We start from the raw sequence: 26,075 nt of genomic DNA, 5'->3' as shown, positions 1-26,075 counted from the left end.
AAAGAGGGGTTTTTTATCCCTGGCTGCAGCTCTCTGCTCAACTAAGCTCTGCGAATTTCCAAAGCAGTAATGTGATCTGCGGAGGCCCAACGCTGGCGGTGGGGCTTGTGTTATACACTCGACGCTACAACTCCATCCTCCTGTCTGTAGTACACCAGCTGGATGACAAGGACCCAGCCAAGTGTTCTCATCCCGGTTTTGGAGGCTTCAGAACAACACTAAGAGCTTGCATTTTCCTAGCTTTTCTCTGCCAGGAGAGAGCCCCAAATGTATCACAGGTCATTCATGAGCAGTTTGACAGACAGACATTCCCTCACAAGAGCTACAGATAATTTAGGTATTAATGCTAACATGTAAAAAAAACCCACAGAAGGCTTCAAAATGGAAAAGAAAAAGGAAAAAGAAGAAAGATGGATGTTCTGGAGAGATACACAACTGTTTGATGATGGGACTAGCCAAGAAGTTGGCTGCAAAAGATCGATGATCCATAACTTGGAGGAGACCTGAAGAAACATAGACCTGAGGAGTGGTTCTGGTCCCCTGAAAGAGTATGGCACAGAGGGAAACACTGAGATGGAGATTTGCATGCAGATTTTCACTGTTTTGCCTCAATCTATTTCAATTTGTGCTTTATAAAGTTCGAGAACATTTGTGCTAGAAATCTTATGCCGCACATGTATCACCTCTGAAATGCTTTTGCAATAATAAAACCTAGAGGTGCACTCAAGGTACTGTAAAGTTTGTGGGATCTTGTGCAAAGTTTCGAGTCTAGTGTAACTGGACTGCGAAGGGCCAGACCTCACACGAGTGACGGGCTGAAGATCTTTATACTTGCATTGTATCTAAAGACCCAACGGAAAAGCCAGTGTCTGCATTTGTTCCATCCAGGCAGGGAAAATGCTCTTGAATACAGATTTCAGAATACAGAAATTGTAATAGCATTGTTAATGTTGACTTTTAATTGCCACTAAGAACTGAATTTTAAGAAGGAGGAAAAATAAATGTTCTTGGTTTGAAGAGGTAACATCCTCCCCCATAAAACAAGCATCCCCGTACTCTCAGCCCCAAAAGCTGCCACAGGCTGCTCCCTCAACCCGGACACCTTCCCGGCCTGTCAGTCAACCCACTCCTGAGTGCTCCCTTTTGCGGCATCTCCAGCAGAGATGCTCAGCAGGGATATCCCGCGCAGGCAAACCAGTGCTAAGATGCTGAGAGCGGTAATTCTTCCATTTTTTTCCTACCCACAGGTCACTTTCCACACATGTCTCAGCTGGAGATTTTTCAGTTCCAGTCCTCCATCCTCATTTAAAAACTTGGTAAATGGCTTACCGTACTGCTCGTATTCGTGAAAATGATACACTGAAAACTATGAATTAACAGCCCTTATCCAAACTGCAGTAGCCTGTGACTATGCTAATCTGTGGCGACCAATTATCTTCAGGGAACTTTTTAACACTATCTTCAAGATGCCAGAAAGATAAGCAAATGCTTAATGGTCCTACACATGCAGATGATTTAGAAGAGTAATGAGTGTTAGAAAGAAAACAGCGAAGCATTCGCCAAAAAAGTGTGGCTATTACATTTTTCCGAAATCTGCCGCCATATAATATTTTAAATTTCATTTTAGAAAGACTCTCTCAAGTGTCAAAGTAATTTGACTACCCATTAGCTGTCTCTTAAGCTTGTAATCGAATTCTAACCATAAAATATGATTATATGCTGCATGAAGTTCATCGGACCGATTTCAAAGTGCCAGAAATAACCTTTAGCATGATTTAAAGAGCCCCAGCCTGAACTTTCGCAGGCAGTGCCATTGGCTTTCAAATATGTTCAGAATAGTTCAGAAGCAGCATCCCTTAATGCATTTTTTTATTGCCATGGAAGGAAGTCACAGCAATAGTTATTTTTGAACTGAGGACATTTTTCTGCATTATTCTCATCAGAGTAAGGGACTCCATTTGAAGTGCATTCTTTCAAAAAATATTAATTTCCAACAGAAAGAACCCTTAAAATGAACAACTTTTCACACTGATATTGATAGATGAGCTATTTCTCATCTGAAAGCAATCATGTCTGGTTTAGATTTGTAGCTGACATACAAGAAGGAAAAGAATTTGTTAAGTTTCAGAATAGCATATGTGGGAATTCAGGGGTAGTTTAACATGCCAAGGGTGCACGCAGTACTACTGCAACTCCAGATACCTACAAAATTCCATTCACAATTTCCATCTGTGGGTTTCATTTCTTAATTTATTTATTACTTTTGTGAGGTTAGGACATATTAGCCATGATTTGAGTCTAGAAAATGAGGAATAAGGAGGTCGACCAAGAAACCTGTGGAATGAAACCTAGAGTCCCAAGTCAATCGCTAAAACTGCAAGAGTGTCAATACCAGCCCACAGTTCAGGTCACTGTGATTATTACACTTGGTTCCCTCTCTTGCCATCTCAGTGATGGACCTCATGCAGAAGTTTTGAATGCTTCACACCCAGCTGCCTATGTAGCTGTTCTAAAAAAAAACCAGATTGCTTTCTAATGTGCGTCCAGTGAATAGAAGGAGACATGCAAACAACTTCTTGATCTGTTGAACAGCCTGGAGCTTAGTGCAGCCCATTCTTTCAAGCACAATTTAGACAAGACAACCTTGCTGTTAAAATAGATACGAAGAGTCTTCATGCAGGAGATGGTATGGGTAGGCATACATACATACACCCCGCTAGCTGTACTTATTTACTGTTAGCATGACTTTACATCTGGTGTTAAGCATGTAAATGGGGCTCCATCTTTAAAAAATGTGTCCCAGAGTAGAAATATCTTTACGTTATTACTAAAGAGAAGTTTCACTTACTGGTCTCGGTAAACTGTACTGATACATTTCTGGTCTGTATGTGGGTACCCACTGTACCCCCCCTCTAGGTCGGGTCATGGTACCAGGAGCACTGGTCACAACCTCCGAGTAGGGCAAGTGTGGTGCTGAGCTGTACGCCTCCTGCCTGCTCTGTCCTCCGTGGCCCGCAGAGGCCAGGCTGAAAGCCTCTTCCAAGAGCATATGCATCTGCTGTCGAACCTCATCAATGGAGGGCTGAGAACTTAAAGTTGAGGTCTCCGAGTGGCCTTTGGCCTGACGGGACCTGGTGTAATTCCGAGGCTCGTTGACACGGTCAACATTTGTTTCTTCTATAATTTCGGGCTCAGTCTGTTGGATGGAATAAAAGCACGTATACGTAAAAAGCTTTACAAGACAGTATTTGTGCTGCTTCACACAAAACATTCTCAAACACAGATGTAACATTTACAAAGTCAGGAATTGTGACAATATAGACGCATGACAAATATTGGAAAGGAGTGATAAGATGCAGGCGAGTATAATAGCCTTTCATATCCTACATTGTTTGCTGCAAAAACTAGCAGGGAAGCTCTGCAGCAGATTAAATTGTCAATGATTCACTTAAAAACAATTAGAATTAATGTGTAAATTCTTTTCTTAGTTGTTAGTATCAATGGGAGTACAACCGTGCCAGGAGGAGTATGGCTCCTTAAATAGTACCATCACCATGAAAGACCCCTTACAAGGGACCACTTGTTACAGCTACAGGGACTGAAATTCTTTTGTCCATTCTCACATGTTAAGATTTCAGAAGAATTAAAGTTTAGGAGTTTTCCTGAACTTTCTTACCCCGTCAGGAATGCTAGCAACAACGCCACAAACTAGGTCTTGTCCCTTGCAGAAAATATCCTGACCCAGCTCAGTCATCTTACCTAGCCGCCAAACAGTAGTTACAGAGAAATTTATCCAAAACTAATGTGGGAAAAGTGAACAAAGCACATACTCTAATGAGCAGACAGTACTTGTGCATCTTAACTTGAAGAGTTACTGCTGGGTATAATTCCTTCTGTACAGATAAGTACCAACAGAAATCACCCCCCCATTTTTTCGCCCGTAAATCCAAAACAGAAAAAAACCATCATATTATATGAAATTGACAGTGAAATACCTAACTTCATCTATCTTCTGTAAGATTAGTTTTCCAGGCTATGGTTTTAAAAAATTAACAGGCAATCTGAAAAAGCAACCAATTTCTAATTCTTTAAATATCAGTAAAATGAATTCGAGACACTAGGATAACCGGAATGACGAATAGGATATGTACCTCCTCCTATATATAGCACGCGGTTAGAATTGTGTTAGCATTTAAAATAGCCACAAATGAAAGAATACAACAGGATGTTCTTATTAAAAATTCCAGCACTGCCCTGCTAATGTACTTGAGTGCTCTGCAGCTCCTGCTGTGGCATTTATTTTTTTTTCCATGTAACAGTGCAATAACTTTCTATATACCTGCCTAGATAAGCAATTGTGTCCCCAATCTTTTGCAAGCTATGTGTGGTCATATATATCATAGGACTGTCATAGCACATATTTCTTTATCTGCAAAGTCAAGTATCAAACTGACCTTCTTTTATCAGCCATTCAGAGAAGAATTACATGTTTATTCTAAAGACTGACAATACATTTAAATAAAAGATCTTAATTTGTTTTCTCTCTTAGCTGTTATAGCTATATTTTGTACTTAATGAAAATACAGCAATAAAAAAAGGAAAATTAATTATTCAAAGGAATAAGTAATAATTTGAGTATTAGACTTTAACTGTAATTTATGCAGTTATATATATATGGTATATTAGCCAAATTCAAAACCACAAACCCCAGTTTTAGGCTTCCTAAGTGGTACACATATCAGACTCGGGGAGGAACAATGTAATGGCACAAAGTTACCTTAAACTGAAAAGCTTTGTAGGAAACATTCGACTAAAAAATTTCCCTGCATTTTGATTCCATTATCTGTTCATTACAAGGTAAGGTAACCAAAAATCAAGTACATTTTAGAAGCTTGACTATAAAAGTCAGGTAAATTTTAGAACCCTGACTGTAAAATGCAATGGTAGTTTGCACATATAAGTGCAACCAAAGAGCCTCTGAAATCACACTGCCCCAACTGGATGATTCCTAACCGTGGTTCTACTATTTCCTCACTGCTGTAAAACTGTCAGTGAATGGAATCCCGCAAGAGACCTACCAGTACCCAGCGCTGAAATAAATCAAGTCCTCTACTACAACCGTGGTGAAGCCATTAGACCTCTATAGAATGTCTAAAATATATCATATGAATAAAGGATGCATATTAGTAGTCAACGTTAAGTCAGCTTTGATTTATCAATATAAAATTTGGCACGAAAAATTTGGAGGGGGCTGGTGAGCATTAGCTTTCCTCAAATTTTAAAATTTATTTCAATTCATCCTATCATTTTCTGATGTATGTCGTTTGATTTCATGCCAATTGAAACATGTAAGTATCATAAATAGATGCCATTATACATTAACTTTACCATTATAAAAATACAGATTTTTTCATACACAGTTATTATGTAATATTATATAATACAGGGAACTGGAATTACATGAAGAAAGAAGAGTCCTGCACTGAGAGTTTATACACTTCTGTTATAACACTGCTGCTGCAACTATATCAGTAAAATTCTTCCTGCAAACATTAACGTGTAAGCTTTTTGAGGAGTTACATTAATTTAACTATATAAATAAAATTATGCCAGCAAATTCGTCTGCATATTGGTCTCTTAGATACATATAATAAGGTTGTTTTCTTCCTTTCACACCAAAAAGAGCATAAATATTTTCCGCCGTAGTATAAAGCTCGTTATCAGTCTAAAGGTTCTAGACTCCTTCAGTGTAGCATTCTCTCTACTCACAATGTTCTGTGAACGTGTTGGACATAATAGGCATGTTAATAAAGTCTCCTCAGTCTACTCGCTAGGTGGTGATAATATAACCCTCTTGGGATTATTTAAAATTGAAAGATAGGTACTGTTCAAAGATAATCCATTTATAAAAGATATTATAAAGGCAAATAATATACTCAGAACATCAAACAGTAGAATGTACGCTCAAAAATAATACAAAAAGCTACGTATTCTATATGGACAGGTATGTAACTATTGAACCTCATATCCTGACCAGGTTTTAGCTCTGAGAAACAGAACCATGATTCAGAGAAGTATCACCAAAAAAAAATCATTATAGGAAAGGAAATATTTTTAGAAAACCATAATTGAAATGTTAAACCGTATTAAAAAAAAAAAAAAATCAATAGTATAGAATGGCAGATTTCTGAGCTCTTACTTCCCTCTCCTATTTAAAGCACAAGGCAAAATCAGGCAGATCATAAACTCTCAGGATTTGGTTGTGCTTATGAGTCTAGCAGCTCTTAAGGAGTTTTCTTGAAGCGTGTGGGGAATCTTAGTCTCTTTTTCTTGAAAAAAAAAAAATCATGGTTGAGAAGATAAACTCAACAAATAACTGGGCATACTGGTAACAGCTCAAAAAAAAAAAGTTACTTGTTAATTTGTAAAAAGAAAAATATGGGCTATTTGCTTCATTAATTTGATCATTATGAACTGCTTATGAAAGACAAATTTCACCATTCATCGGTAGGACTTGTTGCTAAATAATCTGGGAGGAAGAGGTTAGCAGTAATCTGAGAAAGCTGGAACCTTTAGAACGACAAAGCGGGTGTCAAAAAACGGTACAAGAAGTTACTTGGTAAAAAAGAAAGGACACAAGACTCGGCATACTAACAAGCCCTTTTTCACCCACTTTCAGAGGTCAGATTTACAAAGGTGTTTAGTTGCACCACTGGCGAGATCCACACGAATTCCATGCATAAATATAGATATAAGTGCCCGCCCGTGGGTATCCTGGGAGACGGAGCCTGTCAGACACGGCACAGCTCTGAGCAACCTCAAACGGGAGTGAGAGAAACCAGCCCACGCTGCACGCTGAGGCTTGGGAACTAAATTTCAACATCCTGTCCCATTTTCCCCCGGCATTCTTCTGCTTTCAGACAGGAAATACATTCAGAGTTAGAAGCGGTGCACTGCAGTGAATCGGCAGCACGTCGGGCACAAGGAATTTTATGTAACTTCTCAGTAAAAGACTGTGCCAGGGACAGCTCGCCCAACCGCAACCTTAAAAGAAAGGTAAAAGCAAACTCATGCGTGATGTGCACACATCTCAGAGTTTAGCATTGCTTTTAGGACCTTTCAGAATCTGCATAAGCTCATTAATCTGCTTTCAAGGTTTTAAACTATTTTTCATTAAAATATATTTTATGTATTGTATACACAATATATTAAAATATATTTTAAAAATCTTTTGCTAACTACCTACAGCGTATTAATTTTGAACTAATAGCAGGAAGCCATGCCCATTCCCAGAATGTTTTCAACATTCATTTCAGGAAGAGACCACCTATGAAAAACTACCTTATATTAGCATATTAAAAAAAAAATTCTTGCTTTCTTGAAACGTATGTTTTTCAGGATACCGAAGGAGCCTGGCTTAACAATGTTTTTATTATCTAAGAAAACTCCAATAATAAAGGAAATATTTAAGCGGGGTAAAAAATATATATATAGATCTATCTTTTTGCAAAATGTAAAAGCTGTTTTATCAGGTTATACCGTTCTTTTTCCAGGCTAGAGCGATGTATTCTAGTGCCTCAGAAAGCAGTGAAGCAGTCATCCCACTTACATGGCACAACATGACTCATGCAATCTGATGGGAAGTGTCCAAATGCAGGAAATCGTTTAAGAAATCTGACACCTACAACATGCCCTGAAGAATTCTTAAAAAGAATTGAGCTTCCCTGAACGCATCCCCTGACCTTGGTACATTCCTTCACCTTGCCAAAAACGCATCCCTGGCAGTTGAGAGAGTTGACAATTAAGTCCCACACAAAATGCTTGTCAACTACAGAGTTTAGAAGATGAACAACCACCAGATGAACTTCCTTATTTTCCAGAACGGATTAGACCTTTTCCAGGGACTGATCTTCAGGAATAGCTGAGCTACAGCATTTTGGCGAAGGATTGAAAAATTCTACATAACCCTGGTGTGGGGACTATTTTTATCCTCATTCTGGGTGCACGCAGTGTCAACTGACACCCAGTGTGTGTGCAGACTGCAGAAGACAACTAGCCTTGTGTCTAGTCTAGCCTTGTGTTGGCCGTGCGTGTTCCTTGGACCATAAGCCAACATCTCCTCTGGCTGGTTTTGACATTTACCTATTCAAAACTCTCCCCTTTCCAATGTAGTAAAAGGACAATATCTGTTCCTAGGGGATTTCCACAAAACACTGACATCTGGGTTTAAGTGAAATTCCCAGAAATTGATCGTCCATTCTTCTGAATCAAGAGACCAGCACCAGGGGTACAGAAAAGAGGATTTTAATTGCAATAAAAATAAACTCAGTGTCATTTAAGTGGCTGCGTACTTAGAAGTATCTAAATTCAAAATGTAATACTTTGACAAATAATGAGTCTCAGTGCAAATGTTTTGTTTGCTTTTCAGACCGTGAAATGATGTAGAGCTATGAAGTACGTGAAAGAGTCTGTGCTCTGAGTATCCTGAGCCTTTTTCAGGACGCTGAGTGCACGTAACGTACTGTAACATTAAATACCCAGTGGCCCCCTGGCTTGCAGCTTATCAATAGTTTCCTGGTTTTAGGAGTAAGTTAAGACTTTGTTGAGCCAATTTCACTGCGTGTATCTGATAAACTTACGTCATATCCACTGTTACGGATTCCACGTCTAGGTCTTTCCCGAGTCACAAGAAGATCCATCTCAGTTTCTCCTGGGCTAGGACTGTTCAAAGACTGCCTGCTTCTGTATACAGAGTTCTTCATCGGTTGCCTGGAAAACAGGAAACAAGAAAACAGTAAAACAAAAACAAAACAAAAAAATGACAGGCAGCAGTTTTCAGCGCTTACCTTTATTCTAAAATGATGAGGTTCATAAAAATGCCACTTTATTATAGGGTATTCTTTTCTATTTCTATTATTCTTTCTATGTATATGAAGTGCTAGAAATCAATAATGTTATTAAGAGATCATTAATTTTATTTACTGTTAAAGAAAATAAAGCTAATAAAAGACACGGACATCATATATGGGAGCTTATCAGATGAAATACGTCCCAAGAAGATAGCAGAACCCTTTCAACCTGAGCTGATATGATTCAAATTCATAAAAAAATTAATAGGTGCTATTATCAAAAAATAATACACACTCAGATGGGGAGCAGAGGCTTTGGTTGCTGGTCCTGAGCAACGAGAGGGAAGCGGAGCAACGCTCCACTGAAACAAACACCCAGCAAAGTGAACAGGAAGAGAGGCAGGAGTGGGAGGGAACTGCCTGCAAGATGCTGGTTTTAAATAGCCAGTTTGGTAACCAGCCACAAGTTTATCAGAGAGCTGTTCTCCCTGGGATTAAACCGCTTCCAGCATAGCTCTGAGCAGCACTGGGGCATCCCTAGGCACTGAGCTGTCACCGCGGTGTGCTCGGAGGCAAGGGGACAGCAAATGACCCAATACCCAAAATATCCTGTAATCTTTCCAACGCAACCATTTCTTTCCTTGTTATTGGTTATAGAAAAACAAACATAGCATTTCTCTGTAAGATATAGAACATAGCTGTACTACATAAACCCTTCAGGAGCGGTTGCCAAATCGTGATATAGGAACTTCATGCTTCGTCAAGCTGCATCTTTTAAGAAGGCTACATCTAAAGCAAAAAAGTTTAGGAAATGCTGTTCTCATAATATATCTGGCAGTTAGTCAGCTTGTCGAAGAGCTAAAAGCAGAAATTTGAAAGGGGACTACTGAAGGGAGAAGGCTTCAGTGACTTTTCCATCATTCTCATATGCTTGCCAGGTAAGGCGAGAGAAAACGCAATCCTGTGCTAATATTTGATCAAAGGGCAAAAAATGCTTGCATTAAAGTGAGTCTGTGGCCGAGAGCTCTATTTGAGTTATTAAGTGGGGTAAAAATGAGGACTCCAGAGTTTTAAATGTTTGGGAATGACTGAATTGATTACAAAGAGATCTACTACAATATTTGAGATATTTGAAAAGCCCAGGACCATTTCTGTAAGTGACATAAGAGGAAACTGTGTTAAGTAGCCTGTGTTCTGTTCAGCAATTACAAAGACTTCATGGTTTAACCTCTCAAGAACCACCAATGAAATGAAAAGACAACACAGTCCAAATAAACTCACTGATAAGAAGAACTAATTCTTCAGATGTCACAGATTTGGTTAACAGAACTTTTTACCTCGAGAGATTAGAGCCGCAGAAACCGGTTTGCGGAAATCCAGACAGACAGACATTTACATGATCAGATAGGGTAAAAGGTAGGACAAAAAAAAAATATCAATTTCACACTTCCGATTAAACCAGGTACTCAAGCATGTACTTAATTTTAAGGCAACTTTCAAAAACTTCTGTGTGACTTCTAATCACAAATCTCCATGTGTGTGGTTGAAAGTCCCAAATGCACTGCCAAAGCAGAAGACAAGCAGAGGTTTTGGAATAAATTTCCCCTATAAATGTAATATCAAATAAATTAAAGTGCCTTATCTTGTTTCTTCCAAGACTATACGGTCGGTATCACCAGAAAACATGGGGAACTAGGTTATGCTAAGGCTAATGGGATCTGACAATCTTTATGATCCTACATTAAAGGTCTCTAAAATTTCATACGTGTTTTACAATAGGTCCATAAATACTTAGTTGATGCTGCTGTGATATATTTTCTAAGGGATTCAAATATACAGCTCTCTAATACGTGCAGATTCTTGACCTGATTACAAACTATTAAAGAAAACCCCAGAATAGTGCATAGCATCTGTAGGCTCTTAAAAATTGCCTTGAGATTGCCAATCAGCTCATTTAAGAAAGTTTTACTAATGAGAAAGGAGGTATGAATGCGAACAACTGGCATTCAAATGGGTTAGCGGGCGCCTTCTGGGAACACAACTGGAACATTTTGAAACATGAATTTTACGGTACAGAAGACTCAAAAGTACTAAGAACACAAGGCTGTTTGTCCTTGAACAAATCAAATTATTTAGTGGCGACGTTTTGTACATCACTTTTAAGTGCAATTTAAAACAGATCCAAAATGTAAAGATGATCTTGAATAACGTAATCAACTGCATCTTTATTTTCTGCTATATTTTGGAAATGCTGTAATAATGTGATTTAAGTTAGTGGAATATACACAAAACAGAAAAGAGTGGAATAGACCTTTTCCCTAGAAACTTTGAAATCTTTGACTTACTTCTAAGTGATATTGTTTTTAAAAAAATGTATTATTTTTTTCAATTTTTAATTGCTGGATATATAATGATACAAAAAATAATGATACAAAGCAGAAAAAGTTAAAAATCAAATCTTTTCAGCTTTATGCTAACCTAGGTTACTTTAAAAGCAATTTTATTTCATTACAGAAATGCAGTTGTATAGATTCACTTATCGATAACCAAAACACACATTGCGTTGCAGTATTATTCAAGGTTTTCCTCCAGGACTATGCCAATTTAGCCATCTTATTTTAGGTAGTAAAATGAAGGCAATAGTGCTGTCATGTGTGTTGCAAAATATCAAGTTCAGTTCCAGGTCTTAGTTTGGAAATTTTAGCAAGGACTTTGGAATTGGTTTGTTTGGAAACATCTGCAACACCTGTGAAGTTCCCTAAATGCTTGTGTCCTTACAGAAAGTGCATCAGGAATGGTTCTTCTCTCTTCCTATGTAGGCATAGAGACTATATATTTAAAGAGCAAATCTAGCAGTCAGCCTTTTATGGTTCAGCTACAGAATGAAATCATTCCTCTACAGCAGTATACCTGCCTTCAAGCAGTTTACATCATGCCAGTGATCACTATCTCAAATAGACTATGACAGCTTTACACAACACATTCGAAAGCACGCAGAAAAAATGCACTACGGGACCTTTCAGCACATTGGCACATGAACAAACAAACATCAGTATATTTAACAAAAAGCAGATGGTTCGCATTAAAGCTTCATGTGTAATGCTTTAAACATTTCCTACATGGCATGTGACACATAGTAAATATCCAAAGTAATGCCTCAGTCCATCACTATACGTACGACACACATATCAATGTTTCTCCTGTTTCATTTATGTCTTCTGGACAGGCTGTGCAGACAGAGGAGGGCTCCTGGGTGCTGAGGGTTCAGTATCTTACCTTTTCTGTGCATTTGGAGGAATTTATTCCTCCTTCGCTGGAAAACTGCACAAGGAAATGATGCCCCAGACCCTCCAGCAAGGACATAACACACAGTTCAGTCAGCATCTTTTTTCTTCGTTGACTAGTGCTACCCTGGGAAACAGCGCATCAAGGGCAGTATCCCTCAGTCATTTAACTCTAGACCTGTAGAAGTTCATCTGAGCACAGGTTTTGCCCAGGTTCGAAGCCAACGCTCCTTTTATAATTCCTATTACAGTCCTTTTCATCTCTGTGCCCCAAGGGTAACCGCTAAAGTTGCACTGTGTGCAAAGACTGCGTCACCACCGATGCTTTGATTGCAGTCATGATTTATGCTCATTGGAAAACTTTGGTCTTGAACTTTCCGGGACACAGGATGCAAGACTGCACCTTCAGGCATAAGACCACTTCCAGAGGAACTGTACTTCAGTATCCCTTTTTCTCTCATGGATCAGCTGCTGCTGGTCCCCGATTACAGTAAGAACCAGAGCCCTCGTGGTGTGAGGTGCAATGGCAAACACACTCTCTTATAATCCTTCACACCTCCACCACCCCAAAGGAAGAGGAATCTGCATACTGTGCCATTCCTGGGGTAGGACTGGTTTGATCTCCTCTTTTCGTTTTCTCGACTTGTGCTTCAGAGAGCACCAGCAGCGGAGCAGGTCCACCCACCCACCCACAGCAGGCTCAGGCAGAACCAGCGTGTACGCTCCCCCTTGTTTCTAAAATGGGGAGATGAATACTACTGGTGTGCCAGCTTCAAGAGACAGCAAAGTGTTAATCAAACATTAGTCCTGTTATACAATATGCCAGCTTCACGTCACAGATGAGAAAATTTTTACTTTCTCTGTTAAAGGCACAGGAAGACCACCAGTAACAGGTACGTGCACATCCACGCAGATACCAGCCCTGCAGGACTTACTGAAATACATGGACAACGTACTGGTTGTGTTATCTTATGCCTACTGCAAAGGTTATATTCAGGTAAAAATAATGACAAAATAATAACACCGCTGAACTTTGGAAAAGAATGAATTCAGATGCTAACTTCCTGGGTTAAGTCCACTCTCAGTAAATTTACTGAGAAAAAAAAAAAATTTACTACCACTTTTTCTATTTACCTTACTTGGAAAATGACTCACAAGAACTTGCAACACTCCCTTGCCTTATTTTTTTTTTTTTTGTCTTTCCATTTCTTTCTTTTTAACCACATTGCAGTTTTACCAGATAACATACTTTCATAAATAATCATGGGTTACACGAATTTTCTTCATGAAGTAGGAGGGGCCAGCTGACCATACAGCAAACAGCTGTATGGCTCATTACGAACGGCCCCTTTGATTCCCTACAACCCCTGGACATCGACTTTCCTCCCAGATGAAGACCGGCATGTAAAAAGTCTCACCTGTTCTTAGGCTCAGCAAATGGAGACGAGACATCTGCATCTGGATCCAAAATGTGGTCAAATTCTTTCTGGTTTTTTTCATACATCCTTTTTCTCTCTGTCAGACCCTTGTTGCTATCAACCTGTGGGAAATCATAGTACCCCTTCCTCTTGGCTTTCAAGCGCAGCTTGTTGCGGTAATGTTCTATATCGGACTTCTGCTTCAAAGCCTTGTTCACCTAAAAGGCAAAAAGATGTTTCAAGGATGGTGCTGGGCTGGCTACTTCCAAACAGTATCGTCGGAGTGTGTTTGATGCGCTGCATGTGTCATTTTACAGAGCACTTTTTCTACCGCACCGTGCCATCTGTAAGCAGCGAGGAACTGCAAGTGAACAGAGTCGCTGCATTTTTATGGCTTGGCAGATGGTTAAATAATTTTAGCCTAAAAACTATGTACCATCACAACAGTGACTCAGATACACCCACTGAAGAAAAACACCGATGATGTTAGCCAATTGTCGTGACCCAACGCCGTGCTTGCTTTTGGGCACCACGGGGAGAACTCACTGATGAAAACTCTTCTAGGGTCCGGTAAATACAGAGACATCGCCCCTCACAAAACCTTCAATAAGTCATCACTGGTGGCTGGGGAAGAATTCTGGTGAAATATCATCATATGTTCCTCTTATTTATATGTTTCCTTACAAATCTGTTACAGGCCTGTGTCAGAGACAGGATCCTTAAAAAAGTGGGTGTTTGGTCTGACCTGGTACAGCTCAGGTCCCATGGATGCTCCTAAGCATTGAGATAATTTCCCTCCTGCTTCAAATTGTCAGTTACATGGAAATGAGCAATTTATTTGGGCTTTGTTCTTCCGGAGTCAAACTCTAGTCTTCTCACAAATCTCAAGAAATGTATGTACAAGAGAGCACACAGCACCAGGAGTGCCATCCTGTTGACTTACAGGAGATAGATAGATGCTGAAATCTAAGTAAGCCTTTCTCTGGGTTTGGAAACTACGTGGCACGTCAGGGCTTAAAATACAGGTAGGAAATGGAGCACGGCAGACTGCTCTAACCCAGGCCCACACGGGAAGCCTGATGACACTGTCTTTTACTGTGTCTCCGGCAGCAGCCCTCCCTGTTGCTTTTAAATAGCATCAGGGAGATTCTAGCTGATCTTTAAATGACTGTTGCAGTGCGAGTCTGAAAACAAGACACCTCTCTGGCTTGTCCCCATCATGTTTAACAACTATATAAAGGCCTAGGTCCTTTCTAAATGGACCGGTCTTGATTAAATCTACATTAAACATGAATAATCATATAAGTGTTGAAGGCAAAGCATTGTTTTTGGCCAGTGCCTGGATCAGACACTTGTGCCATCCCACTTTGTTCCCAGGAAACAACTGCACGCTCTGTGCGCAGGCTGGAGCGCAGCCTAAGCAAAGCCACGGTCCTGTTCCACCCCTTCTTGCTCTGAATGAGATGTCTTGCTCATTATAGAAAGCAGCTTGGGACTCGGATGATCTATATGCATTTCCATGTTCAGCCACAGAATTCGCGTAGACAAAGATCTTATTCTGCTCTCTGCCTTCATCGCTCATCTTGTTAAAAGTAATATGATAGGAGAGAAGGATATTGAGAAGGTAGGAATACAGACAGTTTCCTCTTCCAAGGTCACAAGGTGCATTACAAAAGAGCAGATCTTAAATTCTCACATCTCTGAGCCCACAACGCTAATGGGACTTTATATAGCATCAGGGGGAAAAGCTCCTACCGGTCCTCAACTCTAACAGGCTTACGATTGTTCCGCCTGTGGATGTAGCCAAGGAAACAGCTGGAGACATTATCAGACAGTCCTTACCTCTCCGTTAATGATGGCAGATTCCTGGCTCCTGTCTGATGGAGCATGAACAGCAGGCAGTGCCACGGGTTTGATAGCTATCAGCTGTACCGATCCAGAAGAGGTGTCGAAGGGGTCGATGGCAGATTTGGCGATGTTATCAAAGAGAATGCCTCCTTCCTCTTCATCACTTACGGGCACTAAAGCACATCAAACTTGTTCAGCATAAAGACACAGACACTTTTACTGCATGTTCAAGGTGAAATTCAGTGAGCACATGCTTCAGATTAATGATGTGCTCGGTACACTCAAGGAGCAGACCTGGGGGACCTTTACACTGGAAAATAATCCCAGTAGATTAAAGATAATATCATGTATTCAAAGGATTATCTGGCATTGCCCCGAAGAAGGTTGATTTCCAATATGCACTGATAAGATGGGGAGAAGAAAAAAAGGAGAAAAAGAATGACACAGAAAATTGTATGGAAATGACAATGAGAGCCAAAGTACGTCTTTTCCTAGGTTTCACATGGACACAGCATGTGCGCACACACACACAAGTCTCCACAGGCCAAGGCATCTGTAGTTGCACCTGATCTAACCTGAGTGCTGTATTTTTTGTGTCTTATACTGCAAGAGCACGGGCATTCTCAAAATCTGAAAACTAAACCTACTGATTCTAGCAAAAGTTATTAATGCTAAAAATGCCATCTGTTAAAATGAAAGCATTACTGTTGTGCGTTAAAACTTGCTTGAGAGACTGGTGGTGTCCAAGTTTATGTTATTTTTTTTTGCTTTGCAAAGCAGTACCTCAGGTGGCTGTAAAGTTAAACTCTTAAAATTTCTTAAGAGACATGAGAAGGCTTCTGAAAATCTTTAAAATTAAATGGCACGGCGAAGCATCTTTAGTTTTAGATTTCTATATCAATGGAAAACTCTTTCACATACAATTGGGCCCTTTCTCCTCCAAATTTTGTTTGTAAACCTGCATCACCTTGTCAGCTGTTGAATCTTAAACCTTTTATCCTCATTTTGGAATAAAAGAATGACTCTAAAGCGTGAGCACACATTCTATAAAGAAATTGTTGCAGACATTTTTGAATAATTATGCTATTAGAGGGAAGAATGTTTGCTCCGTCTCCTAACTGACAGGAGCAGAGATCCTCTGCTAAAGAACAAAGTGGTCTGCTCTAAATTTATTTCCTCTGAAAATACACTTTGTTTTAATATTTAATCACCGCACAAATTACAATGGACTTGTATAAACTCAGCAGTTTAGACAGCCAGTGATTTTGGTAAGAAAATATTTGACAGTGGTAACATAAAATATGAACCCACTGAGTAAGCTTATTATCGTTCTGTCGGTACTCGGCGTGGACGAGTTGACACTACTTGAGCTTTTGAGAAATAGATGGGTTAAATCATTCTGTCATTAAACACTGTCCCTCCGGCTCCACAGTGCTGTCCAAATACGACAGAGGAGTCTTTAGTGGCTCTGAAATCCCCTGGTCCCTCCCGGGGTTGTTCAAACACTCTGAATTTGGATGCTCACCGGAGCGAGCGGATCACAAGCCTGGCTCACTGAAATTAACTGCCGGCCTCCCAGTGACGACCACGCCGCCAGGGCACCACACCAGCAAAATCAGATGAACAAAGAGATACTTGCCTGTCACAAACCGCACCTAAACAGGAGGGCATGTACCGTACAGTGAGGATAAAAGCAAAGCATGGACGCTCTTCCCTCGGGGCATTTTGAATCACTTCAGTCTTCATGTAAGTCACCAGACACAGTTCTGGAAGACGGGTGCTCCCTGTAATTCACCGCCAAAACTTCCACGCTACCCTAACAAAGTACCTCCATTGTGACATGACTGTCTCCAAGAGAGAAAAAGTTTGTCTGAACTGTATTTTTCCACCAACAAAGGTGGTCTCTCATGATGATTACAGCTCAGGTGAGCCTGAATAGTATCTCGTCAGAGGTCCAAGTACCAAGAAGTTGTGGAATCCCTTCCCTTGGCTGCCCGTCTCAGCATTTGCCTTAACCAGGCATGCCTGAAAATCCTGGCAAAACATGATTCTTTCTGAACATCCTCTGTGTACCCTACTTCAAGCCGAAAGCACCAAGAAGTGCAGCTGCGTTTCCACCCCAGCGTTTCGGAAGAACTGCGCTTGCTGAGACCTTGGCAGCGATCTCCAGGCACCCACAGAGAGCATGACTAGCTGCAGATGCGTCGCTTGTCTCCTCAGACTTCATTTCAGGCTCAGAAACCAAGGGTTTTTCTTAATTAAACAGAATTCCTATGGTTCAAAGGCTCATTAAAGAAAAGAAAAATTAAGGGTAAAGAAACTCAGGAATCACAGATGCAGTTACTTCTGATGCGGTTGGTGCGTTAACACCAAAGAGCACCCTCACAATATCAGCCCTCTCATTGTGAGCACGTCCCGCATCTACTGCAGTGCTATTGGCATGGAAATAATAGCCAAATGGGACTGGAAATTGGAATCTATTCCACCTTAGCTTAGCATTTGTTCATTAATTGGCATTTATACTACAAGAGTAGTGCCCCTTTTTCACCGATGAGTGATAAAGAGAGCCTGTGATCTGCAGTTAGTGGCACGCCATTATAGTTTGTATTGGCAGTAAACCTGTGGCAGCAAGTACTGTGGGAATTCTAGTATTTGCTCCCGTCTGTCCCTTTTCAAGAGAATTTACAGCAAACGTTTGTAACACAATTGAACCACAGCAAGCTCTAAACTTTAAAAAACAAACCAAAGAGAGCTCAGAGAAAAGCGGGAGTCCTGCTGCGTGTCCCTGCCCCAGGCTGGCCCACCCGTCCAAACACCTCAGATGGGCAAGCCGCCGATGGGCACGGAAAACTTCAGAAAACTGCACAGTTGTTCTCTGTAATCAATCACAATAGGCACACCTGCTCATTTTAATTAGCAACACAGATTTAAAACGGTGCTTTTAATTTCTGTTTTTTAAACAGATGCATACCAACATTTTTATGGATTCATTGTTCTTCTGCTCTTGCTTGCACTGTCTGCATGCACACATAGAGAGACTTAGAAGTTCAGTGGCAGAAAAGGACAAAAAAATGACTTAATCACCTACTTAACAGTAATTTCACATCTCTGAAACATCTTGTGCTAGATATCTCATGCCACACGATCCATTGAGATTGAATTACTCCTCCTAATCTTCCTGTGACTGAAATACATGAAGATACATCCAAAGCAATCATTTATTCAGGTTGAGTGCCAATTGCAGTGAAGCACGGGGTTTTGGAAGAGCAGGACCATCGCTGAAGCTTTAGCTCCACGTCACCGCAGCTATTAGTATATCAGCTTTGCTAGAGGAAAGCTGTTTCAGGGGTGCTAGCCTCCAGGGTGGGTGCAGCTCCGCTCCGTTTCCAGCCGGCGATGCCAGCAGGTGGTGCTGCCCACTCGTGCCACTGCTCCTCTAGCCAGTGGAAAAGGGGCTGTGGGAACGTACCTCTGAACGGTTAAGAAACAGTTAGACAGGTGGAATATTCTATTTTTATCTAGTTATTAATTTATATTAAAAAAAAAAAGGAAAGTTATACTTCTGTCAGCCTAAGATTTCGACATGAAGGCCATGCAAGATTTCTTCTCTCCTCTCCCTGCCTCTACTTTGTCTTTCCTCCCCTCTCCCAAATCAAAATATGTTGGAAGAAAGAAAAAAAGGACTGAAACACTCACCTGTAAAAATAAATAAATAATTTTTTTAAAGAGTAAGGAAATCTAAATTACCTGCAGTTCAAGTAACCTTACAGCAAAATACTTGAAACAAGGGCCTGTTTGTTGTGCTGTCCTACTCAGAAGACACCATTTGGCTGATTTTGGAAGTCCTCAGAAAAAGAATGACACAGGTGGAAAAACACAGGTGAAGCCAAAACACGGGAAACACTCACAAGCAGGTAGACATGTTCTGCCTTCTCTTAAGTCATTCAACAAAGCATTAAAAATTTTAAAAGATTTATATTTAGTGTACAATGAATTCTCTGAGTAATGGAAGGGCTTAAAATAATAAGAAAGCAAATAGATTACGTTAAATGAAAATCACAAGTTTGGCAAAGAGCAAACTAAGCCACAGATCTAAAAGACTGTCTCCTTAGGAAAGAGCCTGAGTGTGAGCATTTCAAACAAAAATCCTGACTCCTGAATGCAAATTAATAATGGGGAAATGATTTTCATTTTAAAGAAAATCTCTGTATATAGAAAAAAATTGGAAAATGTCTACATTATCTAAATCTCTCAATTTGTCAGCTGACTACCTCCAGGAAGGTATGAGCAAGAGCTCCTAGCAATAAAGAACCATATAATAATATAAATAATATATATATTATTCTTTATTATTCTATAATAATAAAGAAGGAGGTTGTAAGCCTCTAAGTAAAACACAAGTTTCATAACATCAGCATCTGAACCTATTCGGGACTGAAATACCTCTCTGTAAGATACTGCAGTGTAACAGAAATCATACTTGTGTACAGACGCACACTCTTTCCAAAATACACACAACTGTGAGACAGTGCGATTCTAAGTCTTTCATGAACAGCACCAATATTATATTTTCAGAGAAGCAGACAGCTTACAGACTAGTGGAAACAGCTATTCCTCCTGGATAGTATTTTCTCATATGCAAAGTCTGCTAAATGCGAGGCCACCTGCCTGAGGTGTTGCAGTCCTGGGTTTGCCCGGGATCCTGAAATAGGAGTTACCTGAGCAGGTTGTTGGAAATCTCTAAACTGACATTTGCAGGGTTTTTTTATGAAATACACGGGTATTTCATAAAAGCTTGTTCCGTTCACTTTCTATGAAGGTTTCTTGTCCTTGTAAGCAGAAGCAAGGATCTCTCTCCCTCTCTGTGGTTACGTCTTCTCCTCCAACCACACCTGCCTCATCTATTTAAGTATCAAAGTCTTTCAAAAAGAGACCATGTTTTTCATCATGTTTGCAGAGAAGGCAACAGTCCCTTCTCTTGGCTGGCACTTCAGTAATACCATCCTAGGCATATTCAATAATTTAAAAAAATTATTTAACTGACAAGGATGATGACTATACAGAGAGGATAGGGAAAGCACGAGAACCTACAACAGAAGCCACTTCTTTAAGAAAATAGTGCTCTGAGTTTTAAAAAGCTTTGCACAAATAGCTTTCTGTTTACACAGTGAAACCATGCATTCGTCATCTTCAATACTGACACATTAGCGAAAGATGCCGACCATCCAGACTGCCACGGGATCTGACGGCATGAACATCAACACACTCTTCACACTGTTGCTTGGATGAGAACTGCTGTCAGACTCAATTAGTGGCAGAGTAAAGCTCATCCGGAGAGGAAGGCAGACGTGAATTAAGAAATACTTAATTGCAGGACCACCTGCAGATCCCAGTTCCTTCGGAGGTCTGCTGCAATAGGCACCTTAGCAGCATAGGATAAGAGATTTCCTTGCCATGAGAAAAGCAATCAAAAAAACCGTCTCAGAAAGAAAAAAAGACAAGCTGGGTTAGCTATGCTGACCTAAAAGAGGTCAAACAGAAGGTATTTTCCACTTATTTATGCATGTTCTACCCCTTCTGTGCATACGGCACCTGGGTGGCCGCAGTCACACCGTATGGACAACTCGGAGGTGCTGTTTGCTCTCCCATTCTTCCTCTGGGGAAAGAGGCGGTGGAGCAGTGGCACCTTTTGCTTTTGTAGGAGTGTGAAGAGGCTCAGAAACGTGGCTCGGAAGTTCACAGAAGAGGTTATAACCCTTGGCTGCCTCTTGCAAACCAAAACCAAGTGCAGAAAGCAGTGGAAAATGGTATTGGCTACGTCTGAAGAAACAAAGGGTTCACTGTCACCAGCAGGATGCTAGCAGGGTCACAGCACTTTCTATACTTAAGACAAACACACGCCAAAAAAAGAGAGCGGAAGAAATGGAAACAGTATGGGGAAATATTAGGCTAGTCACACAAGCTGAAATCTTTGGAGGGAAAAAAAAAAAAGAATCAACGTGTAAAGATTCTGGGAGGCTCAAGGAGAACAGTAACTGGTGCCAATACGAGGCATTTCAGCTGAACAAGTGGATTTTGTTCATTTTTATTTTTTTTTATCCGCCTATGGTTAAATGTCAGGAAATTACTCCAGAAAATCCTCGGAGTTTACTGTGAGGGGGTGAAGAGTTAGATAAAGATCCCCACTAACACTCTTTCTGGGGCAAAATGAAGCTAATGCTTTGGGATGAGGGAATGAATGATGAAAAGAATAGACTTCTCTCTCTCCACCATAAATTCTTCCTAGCACTCTGATTTTTCAGCCTTTCAGAGACACAGGCATCATGAAAGGGAATCATCTCACTTCAAATCTGCACATATGCTCCAACGCGGTTGTCTGGGCTCCTTCCTCACTGGAAAGGGAAAGGTGAGTACCTCCAGAGCAGAGAGATGCGTCCCAATTAGCTGTGACCCTCTGGAGTCACTAGAGAGCCTACCCAGTTAGATTAGATTAGGAAGTCAACTCTAGCGGGCCAAAATTTGTCATGATGAAGCCCTTTCCACTCGAACTTGTATTTCACCCCCTGCAGCCCAGAAAAGGCAGATGAAGGGTGCTGGGTGTTTGCAGGGATACACCAGATCCCCCAGCGAAGTCTCAGTCAAAGCAGACTGCTACATCGCTGCTACTGGATTCAATTCCTGTTGCCGTATTTCATTTTAATTTGAGTCACTACAGACAACTGCTCAGAAATTCAGAAAAGCTGGCTCTGACGCTGAGATGCCACATCAGACAGTGTGAAAACTGGTGGCCCACACTTCTGTCAAATAAAGGAGGCAGTGTATCATAGCTTGGCTGAGTAACATCCAAAAAATCCCTTTGATTTTAGCTAAGCCAATAATACAGCCAAGATTTCCTCCCCAGTACTTTTTTCGTGCAGACACCTGATTTTCAGATATCCCTACAAAGAACAGAAGGAAAAGAGAATTAAAGATTTATATGACAGCTTCTGCCTGGACAGAGAAAATGATAGTCTTAGAGACTGATATTTTAAAAAGGAGTGAGGCTCTTGACTGAATGACTTCTGAAAAGTTACATCTATTTTTAAAGTCAACATCCAAATTCTTGGAAGATGAGAAGCAGCATTCCAGCTGGGATTCCTAGGAGGAGGGAAGGAAGTTTTCTTACACAAGGAAGTTTGGCTCTATGGGAATGCTGCCTGTGCATCTCCACCTGTGATGTCCTTTCCTGATGAGGAGGTTCAACTACAAAACTGGGCTCCACTATACAGTTTCTCAGCCCAAAAGGTACGGAGTCATATGCTTCATTAAGAACTGCTAGCAAACTAAAGCTTTTGTTTTTCTCAAAACAAACAAGCAATCACGCCCTCCCCAAGATACTAATGGGAAGGTTGCAAGATCAAGCACTTAAAGGTTGGAAAAACAACCTCTATAACTTTCACTGGCTTCATTTTGTGAGGAGCCGATGAAAGGTTTTACTGTAGGCTGCTATAGTTCTTTAAGTACATGTGGATTCAGACATTTGCTTCTCCCTGAACGACGTTTGGCCTGATAAAACGATAGGCGAAAGTGCTAATATCCTGTTGTTCTCTTCCACGGTCTCTTACAAACCCATCTCGGAAATTGCCAGTACCTCTGTTGGCTGATTCATTCATCTCACAGTCCTCTAACATACGCAATTGGGCACTTCTTAAAAAGGGTTTTAATTCTTTTTTTTTTTTTCTCTTTTTAAGTGCTCAAAGTAAATGAAAGCCCAACTTATCAACTTTTAGAAAGGAAATTTCCTATTAAAATATTAATAAATGTTGTCCAAGAAGAACAAAAGGAAAAATACACTGTTACCCTACCAAAAATTATCACTATTTTAATACAATTAGATATTTTGTATTTTCTGTAGAAATAAGGCTCAGCTAAAGAGTTCTCCTGATCCTCCAAAGCATCAGGTCCTTAAGCCAAGCCTGTCAGTCTGTGGCGGTTTCACATTGTTCACTCTCGGCCTTGACACACTCCATTTGGAGTCAATTTTGATACAAGCCATACAGAGTTTATGTACTGAGGTAACATCCAGTGCTGTCATTTTTCCATGTAACTAAATGTCAGCAAGAAATAGAATCTAAAATTGGTCTGTAACTATGGCAACTAATGAGCCATTCTAACTTGGAGTCCCCAGTTCAAACACGTGACCATCAAGGGATTCATTCCAGTTTTAAGATGCTGCTTTTCAGAGAAGAAAATATGCTGCTGCTCTTGCTGCCATGCGCAGTAGAGGCGTCAGCCTGCAACCAGGGTAGAGAGCTGGAGCAGGTTCGGGCAAACAACTCGGTGAAAAGCAGCTTCTTTCTTCAACTGGAAGGAAAACCAGCCAAGACGTTCTACTGATGCTCGTCAGGCTGGATAAAGATAAAACCCCGCAAAAAGAACCAGATATCCGAGATGACAACAGCGTGTGTAATCATAGCACCAGGGAACAAAGCATAAGCTCCGTGATGAAAAGTAATGGGTGCCTTGATTTTTGCTTTTTAATTTCAACTTCAATAGGCGTTTAGGATCTCAAAAGTCAAAACCACATCTGCACATGCATATAAAAACAAATGTGGGGCCAGCTCCCTAATTCTGGTAACAGGGAGGCCATTATCATTTCCTATGGCCGCATCTTCCTTCTCAGAAGCTGTTCTAAAAGGGTTGTGTCAGGAAACTCTCTTAAACATAGCTTAAAAGATATGCCTACAGCTAAAAAATTCCCCATCTCTTTACTAGGGAACTACGTATTTATTCCACTTCATATCTGTGCCTGGAAGCTACCAGGCGACTCTTTACGGGGCCATGGCAATGGAGTGAAGGAAGTTCCTCTAGAAGTAGCTGAAGTCTCTACAGAAAAAGTGTTTCATGCACAGGTTCCTTCAAAGCCAGAACAGGTCACATGGAAATAGCCTATCTCTCTGTTTCATATTTTGTATATATGGGGTACTATGACTTTTTAAACGGGCAAAGCCATCTTTTCCTTTCTGCCACAGAAGCTCAAGATCTTGCTGCCAGCATGTGGTAGGAACAAACAACAAGTAACCGTACTGTGAATGGATTGTACACTAAAGATGTTTTCCTAGAAATCATTCAGCTCCTTTGCTGCTCCAAACAAGAAGCGCCTTTACCTTATTAAATAACAACGTTATTCAGGGTTTCTTTCAGAAGATAGAAGATACAATAAACATGTAAATAAAGCAGTTGTTAGTTTTCCACATAATTTGACAAATGCCTAGTTATTGTTATCAAATAAAGTTGAAGCTGGAATTATAATCAAATTAAGATTTTAAATAAAGGATCATTATTCCCTTTCACTACATTGAAAGGTTTCTTTAAGTAGCACGTGTATGTTCTAGAAACGCAGATCTACAGTGCAGATCAGAAGAGAGGATGTTAGGTGTTAGTCAGTTCTTTAACAAAGAAACTGGAAGTTCTTACCAATTTTCTTTGAAGATTTAAAACCTAACAAAACAAAAAAAATACCTTCACTAAGTTACGTGGCTTACACGTGTAAACATCACCTGACAATGTTTTTTAATTTTGGCTTTCCTGGGTAGGGAAGAGAAAAAATAAAACATCATAAATTACAGCTTTTAACACTGGAAACCATAAATGTTGTTGTCTCGTGAAATGACCTACATTTGAAATAGTGAAAAAATAATTACAGCCCTTGAAACTTAGAACCATGAAATATTGTTATGCTGTCTATGAAAAAAAAAAAAAAAAGACTTCTTTGAGAAAAACCAGTCAGAATACCTATTATTACAGGTCTAGAGTAATCAGTAAAGTCACAGAAGAAAGCAGTACAGGTGACAAACTCATAACGAGAAAATTAACAATTTTACTTCTCAGTGTGAACGTGCAAACATGCATAAATCTCAGTGAAGCTGATTTAAAAACAGCGTACAACAGTTACATCAATTATACGGTCCCCACAAGATGCAATGCGCTATCGTACATGAATGGAAAGAACAGAGGACACTGAAAAGGCACAGCACGATTTTGCTGTACAGAACAAAGGCCATCTCTGGTGCTTTGTATCTGTCTCTATATCACCCGGTATTCCTGCTAAAGCAGCAAAGCCTTTGTGTGATACTTTAGTATTAGACATAACGATCACCAAGGGATGATATGATGCGATACCAGGATTGCCATCAGAACGCTCCGCGCAGGTTACTCAGGTGATTTACTGGAGAAAGGAGATCTACACTAAGATTTTCTCTTTATCCAGCTCCTCCTTTACACACTTACACTTTTAACAAAGAAGAATTATGGACTTGTGCTCATGACAGAATCTGATGACACCACATCCAGTTTAATTCCTTCCCTTCAGCGGAAAACGATCAATTGGTTCAGCCACAGTGTTTTCTATTCATATAGAAAATCTAGCTATGGAAGCAAAGCTATAACTTGGGAGAAAAAAGCAGAGACAGACAAAAGAAATGCAAGGAAGAACGGGGATTGAATTCCACTCTCATCAGGTGTTCCTGATACATCTCAAGTCACAAGGTCACCACCATCAACCAAGGCCTTGTAAAAAACATCCAGCATAACATTCTAGGTGCATCAGAAACAGCTGTCAGTAAGTGTTAATAACAAAAAGGTGTGATGAGAATGATAAGAGAGGGAAAGTTAAAGCTTTGGACATTTCACACTTT

General features: G+C 40.2%; 1 protein-coding gene across 6 annotated transcripts in view; it reads right to left on the bottom strand.

The window, feature by feature from the left end:
- The window catches only part of KIAA1549L (KIAA1549 like), a 145,114-nt gene that overhangs the window by 22,574 nt on the left and 96,465 nt on the right, over window positions 1-26,075 (bottom strand). For 5 of the 6 annotated variants that reach the window (XR_010070669.1, XM_063331590.1, XM_063331591.1 and 2 more), the window contains exons 14-17: window positions 15,394-15,572; window positions 13,552-13,769; window positions 8,640-8,769; window positions 2,849-3,196 (exon numbers count right to left, since the gene is read on the bottom strand). Coding sequence is in view for 5 of the 6 variants with exons in the window: in XM_063331590.1 (XP_063187660.1) it covers window positions 2,849-3,196; window positions 8,640-8,769; window positions 13,552-13,769; window positions 15,394-15,572 (875 nt within the window). In the remaining variant the exon portion in view is untranslated. The remainder of the gene's footprint in view (window positions 1-2,848; window positions 3,197-8,639; window positions 8,770-13,551; window positions 13,770-15,393; window positions 15,573-26,075) is intronic. The other variant, XM_063331592.1, reaches the window with a different exon arrangement.

This window comes from Chroicocephalus ridibundus, chromosome 4 (assembly GCF_963924245.1).
Source record: "Chroicocephalus ridibundus chromosome 4, bChrRid1.1, whole genome shotgun sequence".
Classification (NCBI taxonomy): Eukaryota; Metazoa; Chordata; class Aves; order Charadriiformes; family Laridae; genus Chroicocephalus; species Chroicocephalus ridibundus.
The sequence above is the reverse complement of the archived record's forward strand: the minus strand, read 5'-3'. Positions and strand labels throughout refer to the sequence as shown.